General features: G+C 55.6%; 1 protein-coding gene across 4 annotated transcripts in view; it reads right to left on the bottom strand.

Moving 5' to 3' along the window:
• The window catches only part of USP4 (ubiquitin specific peptidase 4), a 35,134-nt gene that overhangs the window by 645 nt on the left and 12,014 nt on the right, over nt 1-22,475 (bottom strand). The window contains exons 7-21 of one of the 4 annotated variants that reach the window (XM_045856803.1): nt 20,365-20,505; nt 19,500-19,617; nt 17,080-17,253; nt 15,260-15,418; nt 14,258-14,482; nt 13,411-13,494; nt 12,179-12,273; nt 9,431-9,622; nt 8,720-8,808; nt 6,530-6,757; nt 4,775-4,845; nt 4,418-4,536; nt 3,957-4,106; nt 2,303-2,406; nt 16-104 (exon numbers count right to left, since the gene is read on the bottom strand). In XM_045856803.1, the coding sequence (XP_045712759.1) occupies nt 16-104; nt 2,303-2,406; nt 3,957-4,106; nt 4,418-4,536; nt 4,775-4,845; nt 6,530-6,757; nt 8,720-8,808; nt 9,431-9,622; nt 12,179-12,273; nt 13,411-13,494; nt 14,258-14,482; nt 15,260-15,418; nt 17,080-17,253; nt 19,500-19,617; nt 20,365-20,505 (2,038 nt within the window). Of the gene's footprint in view, nt 1-15; nt 105-2,302; nt 2,407-3,956; nt 4,107-4,417; nt 4,537-4,774; nt 4,846-6,529; nt 6,758-8,719; nt 8,809-9,430; nt 9,623-10,234; nt 10,332-12,178; nt 12,274-13,410; nt 13,495-14,257; nt 14,483-15,259; nt 15,419-17,079; nt 17,254-19,499; nt 19,618-20,364; nt 20,506-22,475 lie in introns of those variants that run through there. The other 3 variants (XM_045856804.1, XM_045856805.1, XM_045856806.1) reach the window with 3 other exon arrangements.

Raw genomic sequence — 22,475 nt, 5'->3', positions numbered from 1 at the left:
CCAGGGCCTGCTCACCACTATCTGATCCTCAGAGGCCAGGGACACGTTGCTGTCGTCGAAGTAATACCACTTCCGGTTCAGCTTGTTCTTCGCGTACGCGGTGTCTGCAAGTCAAAAGGAAATGCTCTAGCGGCCGCCAGAGAACCCATCTGGCCGGCTTAACAGGCTCGCACGAAACCACAGAACTCCAGGGGGAAAAAATGAAACAAAACAAAGACCCTGACATTAAAAATAATGTACAACTAGTGTCTTTAACAACTAAAAGATAACTCATCCCCTTTTAAAATCAAAAAGGTTTGACAAGGGTAAAAATTCAGCTGTTGGGGACCAACGCTTCAAACTGTAATTTTGGGGAAAACAAAAACACAGAGAAATCCTGTGTCGACTTTAAGGGTGGTTATGAGCAACGACCCAGAGCCAGGGAATCCATAACAGGAGCTAAGACTTTAGGATTTAAGTAGAACAACAGCTCTCAAGAGAACCGCCGAGGCAAACTGGCCCACTGTCCAGGCTGCTGCCGCCGCCTCGCACTGCCTGCCGCCCGTGGGGTGGGCCGAGTGAGGGGCACCCTGGGCGCCTGGGTTGGCAGGACTGGGGTGCGGACGGGGCAAGTTCACTCTCCTCTAAAACCGTGAGTCAAGGGCCTGCGGCTGGGTAACAGCTCCTCGCCACGACCCAGGCATCCCCCACCGCCAACACTTCCTATCCGGGTCTCACACTCTCTCCGCAGGGCGTGTTTATGACAGCACCGCGCACAGCCGTGCCCCACTCCCGCTCCACGCAGACCCGGAGAAATGAAGGAATGCAGTGTAAACTGGTCTCCGGTCCCAGCCTGCCCTGACCGCCCACTCCTCGCTACGCCGCCTCCTGCACGGAGTGGCGACGAACAGCAAAGGAGAAGGTGACCGGCAAGTGCTGGGGCCTGTCCCACGGTCTGGTCTGGGCATGAGAGCAGTACTGTGGCTCTCAGTCGCCGAGTGCCAACTGTGGGCCCAACGTGGGCCCTCCCACAACCAGTCTAATCTGATGGACGAGAAACCTGCCCAAACGCTACATCCGCGTGCTAAAACAGCAGTTCAAAACGACTCCACTGGACTGCGAACACGAACAGACATCCAAGTTAATTTGGGGAGGAAAAGGCTGTGAAGATTAAGTGCTGCAGAGCATGACGTGATCAGAGACCCCCAACAGCACCCCTCCCCGGCACAGCCCCAATTGCAAACAGCCTCTCCCTGCAGCCAGGTGTAGCCACGTGACCAGGTTACAGCCAAGGAGACACACGCAGGAGCTGAGGGGACTTCTGGGAGGTCTGCTTGAAAGGGAAGGTCGTGACCTTTTTTCCCTTTCTTCTGATGGCCTGGAATGGGGATACGATGTCTGGAGACAGCAGCCATCTGGAGCCAGTAGGTGACACAGTAAGAATGGAGGAACAGGAGAGGAGACTGTTGGGCCGAAGGAAAAGCTCACCGGGCGAGGGGAGAGCATGGGGGCGAGGGCGGTTCTCTAACCCCTGCTGCGTGTGAACGGAGCCGACGCCTCCCCTGGCACCACCTCCTGGGGCACCCGCACTGGCACCCGCACTGGGGCGCCCGCGGTGGCAGCTGGCACAGTGCAGATGCGGCAGAGGAGGAAGAGGAGAGACAGCTCCTGCCTTACACGTCACTAGTCCCCCTCCGTACACAGGTAAGAAAACGGACGCGGCCTTCTCATTACACAAGTGAACCTACACACACGATACAGAAACTTTGGAAAACAAAGCAGAGCGAGGAGGAAAAAAGTGAAACGAACATTTTGGTATCTCTCCTCCTGGGCTCCCTCCACCCTGATCAGTTTCTTTACTTTTGATTTTAGCACAGCCTAAATGATACTGCCTTCGGTAATGATGCAACTTCATGCAGTTTCCACAACGCATCGCGGGCTCTGCCCCACAGTACTGACGGCGTCCTGCAGTGGCCGTGAACTCGCCCATCAAGCAGAGGGACCACTGTACCGGCCCCTGATTACCACGCTGTCACTCATTTTCATCGTTATAAATACACGGATATGTTTGTGCATAAGCTTTTCCCAATGTCATTTCCTTGGGATAGATTCCCAGAGGTGGCATTGTTGGGTAAAAGAATATGGAAACAAACAAACAAAGCCCTGTACAAGTGAAGGGGCAACAGTATGGAAAAGGCCCCAGGCCCATGGGGCTGTGTGAGCCCCGTGCTCGGGCCGTGCCTGGCAGCAGGGAGGGGCTGGAGGGAGAGGACTGGCCAAGGGGCCACTGAGACCTGAGAAAGGAACAGACGCCAGTACTTACAGTGACCGACCCCCATGGCTCCATAATGATTGGACACGGCAATGAGGTCGTACACATAAGGCCTTGCTGAAGGGTCACAGACAAACTCGGACATGTTCAGACCTCTGAGCACAAAACACAAAAACAGCCCGTAAGTACATTCAACTTTGGGAAAGCCGGAGGCACCCAGCCACCCCAGCTGCGGGGGGGGATGGAGGGGTAGCAGGGCGGGCCCGGCAGCCCCAGCCCAGGCGGACCGGCGAGGAAGGGCTCGGCCCACACAGGAAGGCTGCATAACTATGTAGAAACGGCCGTTACTGTCAAAGTCATAACTGGTGCCATGGAAATTTAAGCTAAACCAGAACAGGCCCTGAAAACTTTTATTTCCGTATTTTATTTTGAAAATTTCAGACATACAGAAAGATTAAGAATTTTCTAATCAATACCCACCTGCCACCTGGGTTCTTTCACTGACACATCTACACATGGGTAAATATAAACACAGGGGTCTACGAAATGCCACCCCCCACCCCCAGCATTTTGAACACTGCATTCTTTTTTTTCAAAGTTTACTTATTTTTTTTATTTTTCTTAATTTTATTTTAATCATTATAAACAGTGCATTCTGTGGAGTAAATCCCACCCTGTGGACTCCCCCATCCAGAGACAGGATGGTGAGGGGGCGCCCCCACCTACGACCCCCAGTAACCCAATTCGCCCAGCAGACCCCTTTCTGGTCGCCTTGTCCCCAGCTAATAAGCAGCAGTGCTCCCTGGGACGGATGACAGATGGCCAAACCAGTTTGAGCGGGTGGCAGGAGGGACTCCAGAGGGGCAGCAGTGGCGGAAGCCATCAGCATCACCCTGCAGCGGTGTCCCACAGGAGGGGGGGCGGCGGGGAGGTGACGTGAGCCCGTGTCTAACCTCCTGGGGGGCGGCAACACACACCCTAACGCAGCCGTGTTCGGTGCCAAACCCTCTGCCGATCGGTGCCCAGATGTCCCCATTTTTTATTTTATTTTTTAGATGTTATTTATTTGTTTTAGACAGAGAACAAGGGAGGGAGCAAGGGAGAGAAACATCAATGTGTGGTTGCCTCTCATGCACCCCATACTGGGGACCTGGACTGCAACCCAGGCCTGTGCCCTGACTGGGAATTGAACCAGTGACCCTTTGGTTCGCAGGCTGGCACTCAGTCCACTGAGCCGCACCAGCCGGGACAGATCTCCTCATTTTTTAAATATTCCCAACAATAATGCAGCCCCAAAGGGTGATGGAAAAAGACTTCACTTGGGGTAGTGAGCACGCACTCCAGTATACGGATGATGTGTTGTGAAACTGTGCACCTGAAACCTGTATAATTTTTTAATGTTTTATTTTTTATTTATTGATTTTAGAAAGAGAAGAAGGGGGAGACAGGTGAGAGGGAGATGAAAAGGGAGAGAGCGGGAGGGAGGGGAGAAGAGAGAGCGAGCGAAACATCCATCTGCTGTTGCACTGACTCAAGCATTCCTTGCTTGCTTACACACCCTGACCAGGGGTCACACCTGCAACCTTGGCCTAGCAGGACAACACTCTGACCAACTGAGCTACGAGGCCAGGAAACCCATACGATTTTGTTAACCAGAGCCACCCAGATAAAGTAAGAAAACCACCCCCGGGAGCCAGGCACCCACCTGATGGGGAACTCCACCACCGTGTCCAGCTTGTCCCTCCAGTACCTACTGTAGGAGAAGCGTTTGAGATGGACCACCAGGATCTTCGGCAGGGCCCACAGGTCGAACTTCTTCGTGGCCTGCTGATGCTTCTTACAGTTGGGACAGTACCTGAGAGAAGGGAAGCCTCCACTTACGGGGCAGGCGGGGGCCAGCGCCGCCTGCGCACTGCAGCCTGCAGGCAGGGCCGCAGCCCCACAGCCCTCCTGCCCTCAGCAGCGGCCTCTCAGCCGCCCTCAGACCCAGGGCGGTGGCTTTCCTAGTCGGGAAAACACGACACATGAGGGAAGACCCGTGTCGCAGGGCCGGAGACGTAGAAGAGCGACACGTCCCAGAACACAAGGGTCTGGGGTGCCCCACGGGCCCCAGCGGGTGTCAGAGTCCTGGGTGCAGGGGCGCCCCGCCCAGAGAGGCGTGCCTACCAGGGGTCGTACTCCCCGAGCGTCTCCATGGTGGTGAAGAGCTCGATGCAGTCCCTCAGGGCCATGGCAGTCTTCTTCTTCTTCTGAGGCTGCAGCACGCTCACGTGCTTCTCGAAGGCCTGCGCGGAACACAAGGCTCAGTTCGGCGGGGGACGCGCGCTACCCTGGCTGAGCCGCCAGCTCACGAGCGCTCGTGCCTGGAACATAACGTACTTTCTGGGGCCTCTGAACACACGGGATGACAAAATCTCTAAGCACCCGTCACTTGGAAAGTGGCGGCGGGGGGGACGGTGACCCTCGCGCACTCCCAGAGCAGAAGCCGGCGTGCTCCCTGACCGAGAACCCCAGGTGACCCACCTCGGACTCCTGTTCGTCATAGTACAGGCTCCGGGTCTCCGAGTCCCAGTTCATGGCCAGGGTGGATCCGGCTGTGGAGGAAGACCACGTGTCGCCCGTTACTGGAACGGTCGGCAACGGGAGAGGCCCTTCGGTGACAGGAGTGAGACGGGCCACGCAGGCTGCGCCGCTGACACCAGCTCACACACGACCAGCCACTGCCCAGGGCAGTGCTCTGCCCTGAGCCAGCTGACTCCCAACGCCTGGGCCCTCAGGTCTGCCGGCGAAGACTCCCTCAGCGTGACAGACAAGCTCCAAGGGCGCTAACTATACAGCACTCTGAAAGGGCACAGGTCAAGATGGAGCAACAGCAGAGGCCCAGGCTGGGTGGCTCAGGTGGTTGTCCCATACACCAAGGTTGCAGGTTCGAACCCCAGTCAGGGCGCGTACAAGAGGCAACTGATGTTTCTCTCTCATATGTTTCTCTCTTTCTCTCCCTTCCTCTCCCTCGCTCTCTGAAACCAATAAAAACATATCTGTGGGTGAGGATTAAAAAAAAAAGATGGATAACAATGACCAGATGTACTTTTCTGCCTTAAACCACGAGAAAACCTGACAAAACAGATGAAACCGCTGTGCTCAGACTCTGGGCGTTAGTTGGGCAGACAAGGGCAGGCTTCCGAGAGGGGACAGCATGCAGGGCGGCGGGAGCGCCAGGGCCCCGGCAGCCGGCCGGCGACGCGGTTCCTGCCCAGCGTGGTGAGTGCGAGGGGGAGGGAGGGCGCAGCGGAGGGGTCAGAGCCGGGAGCTCCGGAAGAGAGCTGGGAGCTGCAGGGCACTGGGCCGAAGGGGAGGGGCTGCACAGAGGAGAGACAGGTGCAGAGACAGAGGTAGAGATCAAAGATACCTCAGTAAAACTGTTACTGAAAAAGTGTTAGAGAATTACAACAAAAAGAGAAAAGGAGGCTAGCGGTCTAGTTCAAGACACCGAGCTAACTCTCCAGGGAAGGGAGCCGCAGGGCAGAGATGCTTTGGCAGCTGCCCTCCGGCCGGCGCGGGCATGTTCACCGCCCACGTGCCCGGCACGCACGCCGCACGTGCAGGTGCCCCTCTCCGCCTGGAGCACAGGCCCCGCTCCAGGCTCCGGCGCACGGAAAGCCTGCGGAACCCATGACCGTCCTCCAGGCGGGTCACAGTTCCTGAGCACCCTTAAGGGACAAAAAACCGCATGATTCTCATAAGTGAGCCGAGTCTAGGGAGACGCTGCTGCCCAGGGGGGCCAGCCCGCGGCAGACGTTGTGCAGGGTGGCGGGGGAGGGGGACAGGCCTGTCCCCCCTGACCTCATCAAGGACCAAAAAAAGAGAATGACGGGGAGGGGTGCCCGTGCAAGTGACAACACACGCACGGCGCCTCTGAAAGCCTTTGTCTTTAACTTCTAATTTAATCGTACTGATTGAAGAGAGCCAGAGAGAGGGAGAAAGAAAAAAACATCAGTTCGTTGTTCCACTATTTATGTACTCATTGGCTGAGTCTCGTATGTGTCCTGACCGGGGATCAAACCCACGGCCTTAGCGTATTGGGATGACGCTCTAACCACCTGTGCTAACCTGCCAGGGCAGAGACAGTCTTTAGGGAGCTTCCAGCCAAGGGTAACACAATGTCTGTTCTCAGAGCTACTCGAGACCACGAAAGCACTAAGTGTTGAGAGCAAGGATTTTCAAACAGATCCTCGGTCCCCACAGAGCCTGGTGCGAAAGGTCAGAGAAAGCGCTTACAGTTGAGTTTAAGTAACTCCTCCTCCGTTTCGAGTGCATTGATGTCGGCTGTTCCATAGGAGTTCACAGCATTGAGGCTGAAAAGTCGTTTTGGGCAGGACCGGCCTTTGGTCTTCTGGGTGGTCTCCCCAGGGTCACTCCCCGGCTCGTCCTCCCAGCCGCCGCCTTCCGTTTCCGAAAGCTGCTCCTTGCCTTCCTCCAGGTGCTCCATCTCCTCTTCGTCTTCCCCTGGGACGCACATGAAAAACCGCTGCGTCAACGTTAAAAGTTTTACCTAACACGCAACGGTGGTGCTTCCTTCCAGACCCTGTCCCGTGTGTGTGGGACCACGCTACCCCTCTGCACTCACAAAGCACTTTCAGGTGTGCCCCCACGGCGCCCGAGACACAGGCAGAGCCGGCACTGTCACCCCACGCCGAGGAAGCAGAGGCCCAGACAGGTTCCGCGAGTCACCCAAAGGCACAAAGTGAGTCAGCAGCCCTGCGGGTCCTGAATCTGGGCCCCTCACCACATGGCGGTTTTCTGGGCTTTATACCCTCCAGAATCCCACTCTCTCGGCTTCACCATTAGGCCCACAGAGAGAAAAGGACCGAAACTAAACACATGCTTAACACTCAAGAAGACAGTAAGTAACGCAATTAAAAAGTCAGCTTCTCAATATCACGACACACATGGCCCTGGCTGGGCAGGGAGGTCGGTCCGAGCGCTGTCCCGACACGCCAGTGCCGTGTCACCGGCCGCCAGGCACCTGGACCGTCGCAGGACGATCTCACTAAAGCTGTCAGAATCAAGTGCCATGGAGCGTCTCTCAGAGGATGAGGGGAGAAAGCGGAGTCCACTGACAGCAGCGACCAAGGGCACGCAGAGCATCAGCGACCACAGGCCTAACAGGGAGCCGTGGCAGTAAAGAGACCGGAAGTACTTAAAATCAGCTGAGCAGCCCAACCACAGCAAAAGCACTTTGAATGCAATTTTGACTGAACAAGGTTTAAAGTCCATGAGCCGAGACTCACACATAGGACTGACTGCAAAGGCGGCAGCACGTGTCCCGACAGGAGACGGGCAGAGGGACTGTCGGAGCAGCCAGGCGAATTGTAACAGCAGCAAACACGCACATGGCGTAATCGTCTATGACGTGCCGGGTATTTTAAGCACATCACCTCGTCAGTTTGTAACCTCAACTCTCCGGAGCAGATGCCATCATCCCGTTTTACTGACGGGCAAACCAAGGCTCTGAGGTGCAGAGCGACCTCTGCCACCACCGCCGCCTGTGGGCCCTGCGCACAGAGTGCACCCCGCGCGCCCCAGTGCGGGGAGAGCGGGGTGTCCGGGGCCGGAACCAGAGTGCGACCATACACAACGTTCGCACTGAACCACCACCAGCTGGGGGCTCCCGCTGAAGCCAGAGCCCGTGGCCCCTGCGGTGAACGTCAGTTCCCACTTCCCAGGAATGGGTGAAATCCATTGGAGAAATCCTTGGAGAAGTCTGGGCGTTCGGATTTACACTCGAGTGTGCAGCACCAACTTGGAGGACATTTGCAGTTTTACAGGAGTAAGGACAGGCACTCAGGCCCCAGAAGGGGGTGGCAGCCACAGCGCAGGTCAGGCGCAGCTCCTCGGTCAGGGACGGGCTCGCGGGCACTTGCCAGCGGAGGGCGCTGAGGGCTCCGGGCTCCCCGGAGAACCTGTCCCCCTGCTTTTGGGGACGCTGGCTCCCCGCCCGGCACCCCGCCAGCAGGAGCGGTCCAGCCAGTGCCTGCCTGTGGTTCCCGGGCTGGAGAGGAGTGCCCGAGAGAAACTCCGCCTCCCGACTGGTTGGCAAGGACACCGCCCTCCTCAGGGGTGATGCCGTGCCACCAGGATGGGCAGGGACCGGGAAAACAGCCCCATGGACAGAGATCCGGTGGGACGGAGGCCAGGTGCAATCTCGACAGGTAAGAGTCGGATTCCGACCCTGCCTCGGGACCCTGCTGGGCTCCGTCTGCCTGAGGTGGAAGCCAGCCCGGAAGTCTCAGAAGACTCCTCGAGGTGCCAAAGTGGGGCAGGGGACAGCAGCAGGGGGCTCCCAGGTCTGCTCCCTGGGCGGAGCCCACCCCGCCTCAGAGCTCCCCCCTCCCACGTGCACCAGACCTTTGGAAGAGAGGGCGGTCAGAGCCCCGGTCACAGCCCCACCGTGTGGCGAGCACGCACCTTCGCAGCCGCCTCTGGAGCCGCTGCAGGCCCCAGGCCCCGAGGGTGAGCTGCCGCACTCCGCGGGCAACGGCTGCTTTATGTAACGGCTTGAAAAAGAAAGGAAAAACAGTTAGTTGCAACATGTATGCATTTTTCTCCACTACTCACCTAAAAATATTCCATAATTTACGTATTCAGCTACCCACAAAGCAATTTGTATAAATTAAAGGGCTTTAAGATCATTTCATGGCTCCTCACGTCATCACGTGATGGCTCTGCTCACTAAGAAATTAAGAAGAACCCAAGAGGTGAAATGTTCAGCTACCATGTCACTGAAGACCCCAAGAAAGTCTGTCTCAAGCCTTCCGTGAATGCCATGTGACACTGTCACTTTAAAAAATGTTTCCCAGTAACATTAATTATCAGCCTCAGAATGACAGTGGAATATTTTAAATTGTATTTAAATACAAAGTACAATTAGAGCACGAGACTCCCCAGAGCAAGTAACTGACGGGTGCGACAGACCCGACTCCAGGGACGAGGGGCGGGGCGCTTAGGTGCCCAGCGTCACGGTGCCTACGACGTGCCACACGCCCCGTCCCGGCAGCACCCAGCCCACCCCGCCCCAGCCCGGCCCTCCGCGGGGCTGGCGCATGGAGGGCACGTGGGACCCATGCGGGCGCCGTGCGGGGGCCGTCACCGCCGGCACATCGCACCCCTGCGACCCACCTGATCCGCTCACAGACGGCCTGGTACAGGGACTCGCGGGTCAGCCCGCGCTTGGGGACGGACAGCAGCAGCGGCTGCCCGTAGAGCACCGCCCCGGCGGAGGCGCTCGACGGCCGGGACCGCCTCTCCCTGAAGTAGACGGAAAGCAGCAGACACTCGGAGCCGTCCGCGGCAGCGCCACAGACCTCGTACCTGTGTCAATCACACAGGGGGACACGTTCAGGCGCTGGTCCGTGGGAGCAGCACAGAGGCAGCTACCTGGCGGCCCGGGCTACGGTGACTGGGGCGGAGCACACTTTAGCACAAACGGCAGAAAGACCATTTTCGAGACGATTCTAGAGGCTGCTCCCAAGGAGGGTCACGACTAGCGCAGCGAGGACCTGCAAGGCCCAGGGCCCGGGGCCGCCGAGGTCCTCCTTCCCCCAACCACGGCCTCAGGCTCTGTGCCCGTTCGGCTGGGACTCAGCACGGGTGGTGGCCGTCATCCGGACCACCACCCCAGACACCAAGGCACACGGCGGGCCGGGCCACCAAGTTCGTCCTGTGTCACCGAGGATTCTACTTTTAAAGAGGCATTCTCAGTGCCCTGTCCTTTAACAAAACAAAATATTATACAAGGATGTACACCTAGAATGCCAGGCAAACACTCTTATTTCAAAGGAAGAAGCAGATTGACAAAACGAACTGCTTGCCATCTTTGTTCAAAAACATTGACGTAAAAGAATCATATCTAATTGTTTAAAGTCAGAGATAACCAAAGAAACTGCTAAACAGAAATCAACGATTTTGAAAAATGTGTCTTACTTAGTGAATACATGGGACTGAGGAGACTTATAGATGTTTTATCCTGGAACAGATGTTACCAAAATTGCTGGCAACCGACTGTAGTCTTTCCCTCTTCCTATAGGGGGAGACACAAACTTACTGATTCAATTTTTGCAAACTATAAACACAGAAACACAAGCACATCCCTCCCCAGATGCCTGGCAGTCTTGACCAAAGTAAATGCAGGAGGAGGTCTAAAAACAAAACAAAACAAAACAAAAAAAAAACTCACAAAAATGTCCAAAGTGTGCTCTAGGGGAAGGACCCAGCGGTGTAACATCAAGGTCAAGAACTGGGCCTTGGAGGAAGGCTGGTCCAGGTCCAGGTCTATGGCTGCCAGTTTCTGGCTGCTGTGACCAGGCTAACGAGCGCCCTCACTTCCACGTCTGTCTACGCAGTAGACGACACAATCACCCACCGCACAGTGTCGTGGTGGGAAGTAACTGTCTAGCACAGCAGCCCACCCCCTCCAATGGGTTAGGTGCTACTACAGTGTTTTCCTAGGACAATTACCAATTCATCTTTAAAACAATTTGCTTTCCCGTCGGTTGGCCCTCGAGCCCTCTGGCATGTCCCCCGTCGATGGTAGTTTGCCAGCCTCCCCAAGGGGCGAGGCCCCGTTCTTCTCAGCTCAGGGGTACACACTTTAGTTCCAGAACAGAGGGCGGCGACGCTAAGCACTTGGGGTCAGAAATGGACAGGCCCTGGCCCTGCGGCCCAGCATGAGCCTTGGCACTCTGCACCCACAAAGTGAGGGCAGTGTAAGCGGGGAGGCCCGTGTGCAAGTGAGAACAGGACTAGGATCGTGGGCGTGGTCAACTGTTTTTAAAGTGACTGAGAAGTTACGGGACAAAAATGTCAAGTGGAGGAGGGGCCTCGTGTGTGGGGCATGCCTCGCTCAAACACAAAAACCAGTCCCGCTGGTGTGGCTCAGTGGGTTGGAGCATCGTGCGTGACCGAAAGGCTGCAGGTTCGATTCCTGGTCAGAGCACATGTCTAGGTTGCGGGTTCGATCCCTGATCCCCAATCGGGGTGCATCCGATCCCCAGTGTAGGCGCAGATGGGAGGCAACCAATCAATGCTTCTCCCGCACATCGATGTTTCTCTCTCCCTTCCTCTCTCCCACCCTCTCTAAAAGCAATAAAAAAAAAAATGTCCTCGGGTGAGGACAAAAACCAAAACATCCTAAAAACCTTCTTCGGCAGAGGCAAGTTACTGAGTGGGAGGAAATCAGGGAGTCACAGCATGGGGGCGGGGCCCCACAAGACCCCCTCTGGGCCAGGGGCAGTCTGGGAGGGTGGCCGGGCTCACGCACCACCCCGCCCTCCGGGGGAGGGCCAGACACAGAACCCCTTTCAGGAGCAGCCTTGAAGTGAGAGGACTCGGCAGGGGCCAAGAAGACCGGCTGGGGCTGGAGGGACCGTCCCACCAGGGACAAGAAAACCGCGTCTCAGCGCTCCCAGAACGCCCGAGCTGAAAAAGGTGGCGTAAGTCAACCCTCTCCATCATTCTGAATGACAGAAGCCCAAGGAGCCGCTGCCTGTGGCATGGGGAAAGGACAAGACCCTCCCTGTACAGGCCTTCTCCTGTCCTCCCACGGCCCCTCATGCAGCTGTGCCTCTTCTGGAGAGAGGCACTCTCCTAGGGACCACCGACTGGTCCTGGGCCTTCTTAACAGGCAGCAACTACTGACAAAGGGCTGTGTTCATGCTGAGGGTTTTCTGGAAGGCCTAGCTCTGAAGGGCCAGGAGAGGCTTGGCACACAGGGCTGCCCGCAATCCCCAGCACCCACCTCTTGCACCCAGGGATCAGGGCAAATCCACACGGCCACCGACTGCCAGAACTCCCGCTCTGGAGACACCAAGGAGGCCAAATCTCCAGAGTGTCTCCTCTGCCCTCGCCGCAGAGCCGCTGAGTACTCACACGAAAATGTCATCCCGGGGCATGATGTGGTTTAACCCTTCATCCATTTGGAAAATTTTGTGGAACCGGTGATTGTACACATCTGTGACCACCATCTACGTAAGAATCGACAGGAGCAGCAAGATTACAGGACGGAGTAGGAGTGCTGCAAAGCCAGGAGCAAACGAGAGAAGATGGGCCTCCAGGGAGACCGCCGCACAAGCAGCCCGAGCTCAGGGGCCGAGGCCCAAGGGGAGCAGCATGGCTGCCGCCACCAGCAGAAGACACGCTGGCAACACCTGACCGAGGTCCCCGACGGGACCTGCCCGAGCAGCGGGAATGGAGGGGAGCGAGTGGCGACCAGAGATGGGTGGCCGTCAGTGAGCCCCTGGGTGCTCCCGGGCCAGGGGTCACCAGGCCACCCTCACGCATAGTGGAACAGGCCGAACCCCGAGCACCGCAACTGCCCGAAACCGGCAGGGGTGCAGGGGGAGTGGGCAGGACCAGGGACACTGACCAGGGCTGGGACGAGGGGGGGCGGGAGCATCCAGGAGGACAGGTCCTCTCGCGAGGGGAGGGCTCCACTCTGCCCGCCCGCAAACAGGACTAAGTTCGGCAGAAAGCCCGGCATGGGCAGTCGTTTCTAATAGGGATTTCTATCTAGAACATTACCACGTCGCTCCACAGACTTACAGTGGTTAGGCCAGGAAAGAACTACCTTCTCCCACTACAGAGGAGGTCACAGGAAGGGGCGGCAGAGCTGAGACCACAGCCCCACTCCTGGCCCCCTGACCACGGCCAATATGACCCCAACGGAGGGAAGACGGTGTCCTTCCCCCACCCCACGGCTGGTGTGCCTCAGGGGACCGAGCATCGGCCTGTGAACCGAAAGGTCGCCAGTTCGAACCCCAGTCAGGGCACATGCCTGGGCTATGGGCCAGGACCCCAACTGCGAGAGGCAACCGATCAATGTTTCTCTCGCTGTCTCTCTCCCTCCCTTTCCCTCTCTCTAAAAATAAGTAAAATCTTTAAAAAAGAAAGATGGATGGTGTCCCCCAGACTGGGGCTGGAAGGGAGGTCTCCTCCACAGCGCGCACAGGGAGCAAGGCCCAGGAGCCCTGAGGCACCCAGACGTCACGTTTGTGCTGGCCAGTAAGAACCGACCCCCAGAAACGGCCGTAAGGTTAAAACAAACTCCAAAGGCCTGTGAAGTGCCCCAACCAGGCCGAGTGCAACGGACCACCCTGCCTTACGTTTTCCGCAGCAATGCCAGACAGCCTGGAGAGAGCCTCGCACAGGTCGGACACGGCCCCCATCAGCGGCACGGTCACGCGGTACTGCAAAGGAGAGGCGGGCAGGGTGAGACGAGAGTGTTCCACAAGGTTTGGGAAAGGAGCCAGGAAGGGCAGGCATCTCAGAGGGCAGGGGCGTCCTCCCGGAAGCAGTCCAGGGAGGTCAGGGGTCTGCCTGCTCCGGGGCCCCCAGAGCGAACAGGCAGGACCCCCGCGCCCCCACTCAGGCAGCAGCGGAGGCGCCGGGCCGGCCCTTCGCCGTGTAAACACTGCTCCACTCCGTTCTGCACTGAGGTCTGCACTGAGGTCTGCACAGGACCGGCAGGGTCCCACAACCGCCAGCTCGTCCTACGCCGTCTCTCTCTAGAGACGCAGAAGCTAACGCCAGCAGACTGCAGGACAGTCGGGCAGTGAGCCGGCAGACACTCGGACCTGCTGGGCACACCTCTCACCAGGCCTTCTGTCCTGGCCACGCCCTCCCAGCTGACAGCGGACAGCCTGACCCAGCAGGGCCCCGCCTCTGATCCCCGGACATTCAGATTCCAGGGCCACGCAGCAGGCCACCCAGGCCACGTCAGTCAGATGAATGGAACGTGGGGGGAAGTGAGAGAGAGGCCTAGACGACCTTCTCAACAGGCCCTCGTGACTAGGGATTGCCCAGAGGTCCCTCTTAGGGAGGCCAAGGGCGCACGGGCAGGTGCCCGGGGATTTCGGTGGCAGCGGATGGAGCTCACGCCGCAGGAGGGAAGCGGTCCCGCCCGCAGACCGCCTCAAACGGGAGGTGCTGTGAGGATGCCAAGTCACCTACCTGAGTAGGCCTGTGCTGAGGGTCGGCAGGGACCAGGAAGACCTCCATAACGCGATCTCTCTTCAAGGGCAGTGGGAGAGTTAGATAGCAAAATGGGTCAAAGGTCACAGAAACCTTAGCACATTCTGGGCAAACCAAGGTAGACTTGAAGAGACCATGAAATGTATCCACAATCACAGAATCATTCCTCAACCGATGATTCTCCCAGGCTTCTTTTGCAACTACCTGGAAGAAAAGAGAAGGGATGAGCCCTGGGTGGTGTGGCTCAGTGGACTGAGCGCTGGCCTGTGAACCGGAAGGTCACCGGTTCGACTCCTGTTACACTGCGTGCCTGGGTTGTGGGCCAGGTCCCTAGTTGGGGGTGTGTGAGAAGCAGCTGATCGATGTCTCTCTCACACATTGATGTTTCTCTCCCTTTGCTTCTCCCTCCTTTCCCGTCTCTAAAAATAAATAAACACGCCCTGGCTGGCGAAGCTCAGTGAATTGAGCGCAGACTGCGAACCAAAGCATCGCAGGTTCGATTCCTAGTCAACGCACATGCCTAGGTTGCAGGCCATGGCCCCAAGCAACCGCACATTGATGTTTCTCTGTCTCTCTCTCTTCCCCCTCTAAAAATAAATAAATAAAATCTTTATAAATAAATAAATAAAATCTAAAAAAAATTCCAGACGGATTTTAATGACAGCAGCACTAATCTCGAAAGCCCGCACCACAAGCACTGGACAGTTTTCAGAGGGCCCTGGTCTCTGCGTCACCAGCCAGACTGCACCCCGTGGACGCCAACGTAAAGAGGCCCAGAGGGAGCAGCAGGGGCGACCCGAGTCAGCCCCTCGGGCCTGGAATGCATTTCCCCACCAGGACCCCGGTCCACACTGCCAACAGCAGGGGCCACCGGGGCCCTGGAACCAGGACTCAGGGGAACAAAAGCGTGTCCCTGCCTTTCTTCCTGGGAGGCAACTGCTCTGGAACGCTGACTGCCGTCCCGAAGTCTGCACAACATACCGCGTCCGGCCGCCCGTTGGCGTCCTTCAGCTCCAGGTAGGGCTTCTTCTTCACGCGGTTCAGGTCCTCGTGCAGCCCGTCCAGGAGAAAGGCTAGCAGCTCCTGAGAGTCTTGCTGCTGGTAGCCAGAGAACTGGGGGGCAAACCGGCCCACTTGGGTCTAGAACAGAAGCCAGCGCATCAGGAGGCATGAGAAGATACGCAGAACCAGCCAAGTCAGAGGAGAAACTGTCACCAGCTCAGCTTTGCAGAACCAGCGGGGACAGGAAGGGAGAACTCCCTGTGGTCGAGGAGCCCGGCTGTTTCCTCCAGGGCCTGAAAGGGGTGGCAGAGGGCGGGCGCAGACCAGAAACCCAGGGTGACAGCAGGTCCGGGACCTGGCCGCTCCCCTAAAGAAGAGTGAAGGGTGGTGTCCTGAGCAGCCACACCTAAGTACTGACACGAACACCTCTCCAGCTTCCTTCTTTGGTTCAGTCTCCTAAGAACTCTACAAATGGCACCTGCATCAGCCAGAGGAATCTTCCAGAACATACCAGCCCTCTTAGCCTTAACTAAAAACTGTCAGCCTTGCACTGATCTACACCAGCGACCCTCAGGGCGTGCTCCCCAACCAGTGGTATCAGCCTCAACCGCGCAGCTTGTCAGAAGGCCATTTTCAGGCCCCCAGGCTGCAGAATCGGAAACTCTGGACGTGGCTCCAGCCGTCTGTGTTAACCTGTCAACCTCCAGAGGGGCTGAAGCACCTGAACTTGGAGAGCCATCGCCCTACCCCTGTGCTATCTAATAGCGGGACCACTAACCACATGTGGCTACTGAGATTTGAATTAATCAAATTTAAATACAATTAAAAAATAAATAAATACAACTAAAAATTCAGGCCCTATCCACCCTACATGTCAAGTGCCTAGTGGCTACCACACCAGATGGCGCAGAGAAGGTGCCCGTCATCCAGCAAGCCCCCCCCGCCCCCCGCCCCGCCCACAAACCCAACGGCCGCCAGCCAACTGTGTGTCCGCATCGGCTTCAACCCGATGCGCTGTTTCCCAGTTCCGGTCCCTCTGTGACTTTGTCCGAGACCAGTAACTGTCACCTATTTCCCAGTGTTAAAGTGGCCATGGGGACGACAAGAATTCGTCTTCAATTTCAATAAACTACCTGAGGTTTTCATTTTCTCACTGAGCTGAGGTGCCATACTTTTCTCCTCCCCGAGTGAAAGACATGCCTGTCTCCGCCTTCCGTCTGCTTCACGAAGGCTCCAGGAGCCCCAGCGGTGTGGGCGCAAGAGGGCTTCTCAGACTTCAAACTGGGGAGGCAGGGCGCTCCCTCTCCCACAGGAAGAGACACTGAGGCCAGTGGGAAGGCCGAACGGCTGCGGGCTGCCCGTCTCCGCCCGGTCTTCATCCACTGCCCCTCGAGTCACCTTCCAACAAGACCAAGCCAATCCCTGGCTGAGGGGCCCACTCAAACCACCGCGGGCACCGGCCCCAGGCTCGGAGAACCTGGGGGTGGCCCCTAGATGACACTGGAAATTAAACTGAATTTTTGTGCTCCGGCTTAAGCTGCTGGCCCTTTGAAGACTGGACCACAGACCGCGGCACTCGGGGCAAACAGCGCACAAAGGAGCACGAAGGACTTCTCGAGTCCCGTGAGGGACGTGTGTGCTGAGCGGCCGACCGACGGAAAAGAAGAACCTGATCTGTGGTGCTGTCAGTCTCAGGGCCCCTCTGAATGCCCACATGCGAGCAAAGGAACGCCTCATCACATCACACCATGCGACCCCCCGCCCCCAGAGCGAGAGGAGAAGCACGTCTGTCAACCTACTTTGAACATGCGAGGTGCCACGTAAGCGTCCCTTCCCGACCACATCTGCTTAATGAGCTCCGCGTAGGCCTCTGCGATCTCCCCCTTCATCCCCAAGGGGTTGTCTCTGTTGATCTCGGCCTCGTACTCATCTCTGAGAAAGTAGTCCGTCAGGGGAGCCGTATTGCTCAAGCACTGAAAGAGAACACGGTCGGAGCCTTACACCCCTCCTGGAGGGCACACAGGGCACCAGGTAAACCGAGTTCGAGGGGCCTGCCGGGGTCCACACCAACAAAAGGGAGCAGCCAGCAGGTTCTGCGAGAGGCTCCCCCAGTGGGGCACAGCCCCCTCCGAGGCCGAGCTGGCGGCCACCCCACAGCGACCCCCCAGGGGCGTGGTCTTGCAGGAGCTCACGCCCACGAAGAACTGTCGCTGGGGCGAGCTACCTGAGGGCAGGAGCTGTGCACCCCCAGTGTTTGACACACAGTGACTTTCTATTCCACGGGAGATAGTTTTTAAGATAATAATTTTAGGATGATTTTATTGCTGGAATTGGAACATTCCAATGTTTCTCGAGAAGACAAAATACAAAGCCAAAGCATTATGGGAGAAAAAAATCAGGATGATAAAGGCCGTAGAAAAACAACAGACAATATCATTGTTGATGTGTGCACTAACTTTACCTCTTCCAACTACAAAATGAAGGTGGGTATTAAAACTGAACTTTATCACACGCTTTTCTACGTCTATGGAGCTGATCCCAGGGTTTTCTTCCTAATTCTATCGCCGTGTTAAATGACACCGACTAATTTTTTAGGGCTCAAACCAACTTAGCTCTCCTGGCGCTAACCCCACCTGTGTTACCACTTTTAATCAGACATCATTTAATTTGACTTACTAAAATTTAATTGATGTATATAGTTATGAAACATAATAATCTAAAATTTTCCTTTTGAAAAATTCCTTGTCAGATTTTGGTAGCTGCCTTATAAAATTTGGAAAGTTGTCCCTCTTTTTCTATTATGTAAAAATGTATGATTGGTACTGTTTCTGCCTTAAATCTCTGAGTACATTCACCGATAAAGGCATCCAGAATAAGAATTTTCTTTTGCCCTGGCTGGTGTGGCTCAGGGGACTGAGCGCCGGCCTGTGAAACAAAGGGTCACTGATTTGATTCCCACTCAGGGCACATGCCTGGGTTGCAGGCCAGGTCCCCAGTAAGGGGTGTGCAAGGGGCAACCACACATTGATGTTTCTCTTCCTCTCTCTCCCTCCCATACCCTCTGTCTAAAAATAAGTAAAATCTTAAAAAAAAATCTTTTTTTTTAAAAGGAATTTTCTTTGGTGTAAAGCTTTAGTTACCAAAGCAATTTAACAAATACAGCACTGTGCAGATTGTCTTTTTTTTTAAAGACTTTTTTTTTTAAGAGATGGGAAGGGAGGGAGAAAGAGAGAAACATCAATGTGTGGTTCCCTCTTGAGTGCCCCCTACTGGGGACCTGGCCCAAAACCCAGGCATGTGCCCTGACTGGGAACCGAACCAGCCCCCTACTGGCCTGCAGCCTGGCACTCAATCCACGGAGCCACACCAGCCAGGGCTACATTTTCTATTTCATCCTGTGTAAGTTTGACAAGTTGTGCTTTTCAAAGCAACTTGTCTAAAACTTATCAAATAAATTGTTTAATGACATAAAATTCTTCTACCCTCTTTTTCACGTCTGTACTGATATTCCTTTTTCATTCCTGGTATCAAGTCATTTATACTTTCTTTCTCCCTGACCACTTTCCCTAGGAGCTAGTCAATTTCATTTGTTTTCTTTTTCCCCCCCAAAAAGCCAAGTTTAGCTGTACTGTAAATCTGCTTTGTACTTCATTAAATTTCTGTTCTTATCTCTGTTATTCCCCTCTTACTTCTTTGGGTTTCATTTGTTCTTTTTCTAGCATCGTGAAATAGAGACATGAATCATGACATTTAACCTTTTTTGTCTAACATACACATCTGGAGCTACGGCCCCTCATCACTGTTACCCTTATTCAACAGCCAAGGAACACTGAGGGTGTAAAGAACTGAGAAAACTCCCATGAAAAGCCAAGTCCTGTCTCCTTTCCTTGGTACTAGGCCTATTCCCACCTCATCACAGTGGGGAAAAAATTCCTTCCCAAACCCCAGGGCTACCGGATTTTTTAACAGATCTTTTTGTCCTCTCCCTTAAGAAACCTCAGGGTCAGACTGTGATTCCTGGGGGGACAACAGCCATGGCTGACTTGCTCACCACTGAGTGCCCACGTGCAGGACAGAATCTGGCCTCGTCCAAAGGGAAGGTCTGGCTTTGCCCGTGGCTTCTGGAAAGTACTCCGTTGACCCTTGGCGGGCCAGTCTTACCCAAGCCCCGAGTACCGTGACGACCCCGCGCCCGCGAGACGGCGGTCCTGTCATTTACCTGCAGAGCAGAGTTCATGAAGCAGGTGTTCCCCAGGTTTCCGAGGCCACAGACCCCAGGCTGTGCGTGTGACGACGGAGGCTCCTGACAATTATATGAAGCAGAGAAGCCAGATCCACTGGAAAACACAACCCACATCACCAATAAAAGCAAGTGCTGCACACACGCCCCGAGGAGGCCTTTGGGGTGGCTCCAGGGCCTCTAGAATTCTCGTCTGGCGATAGATAGCTCCGTGAGACCGGTCCTCTCTACTCCCCTCCGCAGCCCTGCGGCCGCCCCCACCCCGCCCCGATCTGACGCGATGGCAGGCGGGTGGCACACCACCCATAAGCGGAGAAGTGCTATTTGAATTTTCCACTTTCAGGCTGTGGTAAATGCTAATTTTGTGTTTCTCCAGAAGGCCAACTGCCAGGTGACATCGGGGAGAACACTGAGGTGACCAAGATCAAGAGTCTGACTGTGCCTGAGCGTCCTCTTCCACCCTCTCTGTGCTGTGTGGCCAGTGCTCCGGACACGCGTGAGAAAGGATCACAGCCACCCAGGGGCGAACAGGCAGGGCTCCCCCACAATGAGTCACCCCCTCACAACTAGGCTACCATCAGGCCCACCCATCTCTGCACAGTGAGCCCCGCGACCACCGGTGACTTCGGCTGTGGGGAACCACCAGCTGCTAGGACAAGCAATCTAAGCCAGTACAAGGAGGCACGCTTCACTGTGGGCAGGAAATGGAGTGAGGAACCACACGCAGCGCGTTCCCGCGGGGACCCTACTCCCACCTGCTCAGTGCAGGGCGGAGGTGCTCTCCGGGTCCAGCCTGGGACGGGGCTCAGAAGGCAGGGAGCGAAGCGGGAGGGCCTGCTCTTACCCCCTGCTGACACCGGAGCTGTGCATCCCAGAGGTGCTGGTGCTGTCACCGTTTGCAATGGGAGAGGCAGATGCTGAGCAATAGGGACTTGCTGACGGTTTTGGAGAGGTAGTGAAGTTTCTGCTAGGTACAGTGCTTGATCTGGGAGAGAAGCAGAAACAGTGCTGCTGACTTCCGGCCAAAAGCAGCCCCTATTTAAGGCCTTAGGCCTCGTCTCAAGACATAAGTGTGCCAGCGGCTTAAACGGCAAAAAAGCCTAGTTTTGTGCCACCTTCAAGATAGGTTTTATTTAAGCGAGAGTCAAAAAATCAATTCGTCTTCCTGTCTCACTCAACCTCATGGTCGTACCAAGTCTTTCAGGAGCACGGACCGTGAGACTGATCTTCAGGGGCCCCGGTCTGGTTTATAAATCGTGAGCTTCCCTGAGTTTTAAGAATCACCAATGAAAGACACAGAAGATGGCTGCAAAGATGAATTACTCCGGAAATACTCGTCCCAAATTAAACAGCTGGCTGTCAGCACACCGGCGCAGGAAGACGGGGCTTTGCTTTCACCGCGCTGTCCAGGGGGATTCCTTGTTCCCTCAAATTCACCAAATACGAGGAGCCTCTCTGTTTCAAAGTCAAGTTTCAGCATCTTATTTTAAATGTATTCCTACTTTCGTTTTTAGATTTATTTTTAGATTTTATCAGCATCTTATTTTAGGTTTATTCCTACTTTCAGGTTAATTACTCAAAAGCGTAATTGCCCCAATCTTAAACTGCTATCAATTTGATCCATTTCCTACTAAAATCCATGTAAGAACATGGAGAAGGAAAGAGAATTGTTCCGCACTGTTTCAAACACGCATGACTGTGATTTTCCTTCTGGGTCTGGGGTTATTTTTAGACGTGGACACTGATGAGAACATGCTGTCACAGCACGACACCCAGCCTCCCGGATCGGGTGTCAGCCGGGGCGCCGTGAGAGCACGCGCGGCGGCGGCAGGCGAGGAGAGGTCCGGTCTGCGCCCACGCCAGCAGCGGGCAGAGGTCAGGGGAGTGGGGCTGAGCGCCGCTCCTGGCTCCGAGGTCCCTGCCAGGGAGAGGGAGAGGGGGCGCCCCGTCTCTCTGGTTGGTTCCCACAGGGAAACGCCCTTTCTCTAACCCTGAGGACCCTCTGCCTCGCAGAGCCTTGCCCCCCTGCTGAGGAACGCCCCTAGCACTCCAGGAATCCGACGACTCTCAAAGGAGTCCGGGAACTCAGACGGCTCGGTGAGCGAGACCCATCAGAGCCGAGGACGCTCTCCGCCGCCACCCAGGTGACCCAAGCACACTCACTGCAGGTGCCCCCAGTCTCCGATGCCAGCAGGGAAGCCACGCACCACCCAGGGCCGGTCTGGCGTGGCGGCCTGCTGTCTCGGGGTGGAAACAGGCACCACAGGAGAGTGGAACCCAAACTCTGACGTACAGAACATCCAGGTGTGTGGTCCTACACTCCCCCTTTTTAGTAACTGTTCACAGGTAACTCAGTCTATTCCGCTGAACTTAAAAAGGCAAAGTTCCTTTTTTTAAGGTTTTATTTTTTGCGAAAGGGAAAGGGAGGGAGAAAGAGAGAGAGAGAAACATCAATGTGTGGTTGCCTCTCGCACACCCCCACCTGGGACCCGCAACCCAGGCACATGCTCTGACTGGGAATCAAACCGGCAGCCCTTTGGTTTGCAGGCTGGCGCTCAGTCCACTGAGTTACCCCAGCCACGGCAGGGGCAAAATGCTTGTAAGCCACTACACACAACCAAGACCTGTCCGTTTCTTTCGCAACATTTTCTGGTCGAAATGAAACAAAACAAAAATTTAACCTGATATTTGTTTTAAAAGATGTAGAAAACACTGTCAGTACTTTCCAGAGTAAACTCAGCTGAAAAGAAACCCAATGATGAGTTTTCATAGGCCTGAAAATTTACACAATACAAAGGTTTTTTTAACTCCACCCTTGACGAACAAATAGAAAATACAGGCTACACCTCCAAAAAAGGATCCTCTGCTCCTAAGAGACACGCTGGTCGGTCACCCAGCCCTCTCTACTGAGGTGTGTCCTGCTCCCGGCATGTCAGGTCGGTCTCGGCCACACTC

The sequence above is a fragment of the Phyllostomus hastatus genome, unplaced genomic scaffold (genome assembly GCF_019186645.2).
Source record: "Phyllostomus hastatus isolate PE091 unplaced genomic scaffold, TTU_PhHast_1.1 phas_scaffold_129, whole genome shotgun sequence".
In the NCBI taxonomy this organism is placed as follows: Eukaryota; Metazoa; Chordata; class Mammalia; order Chiroptera; family Phyllostomidae; genus Phyllostomus; species Phyllostomus hastatus.
This window is presented reverse-complemented; position numbering and strand designations above follow the sequence as displayed.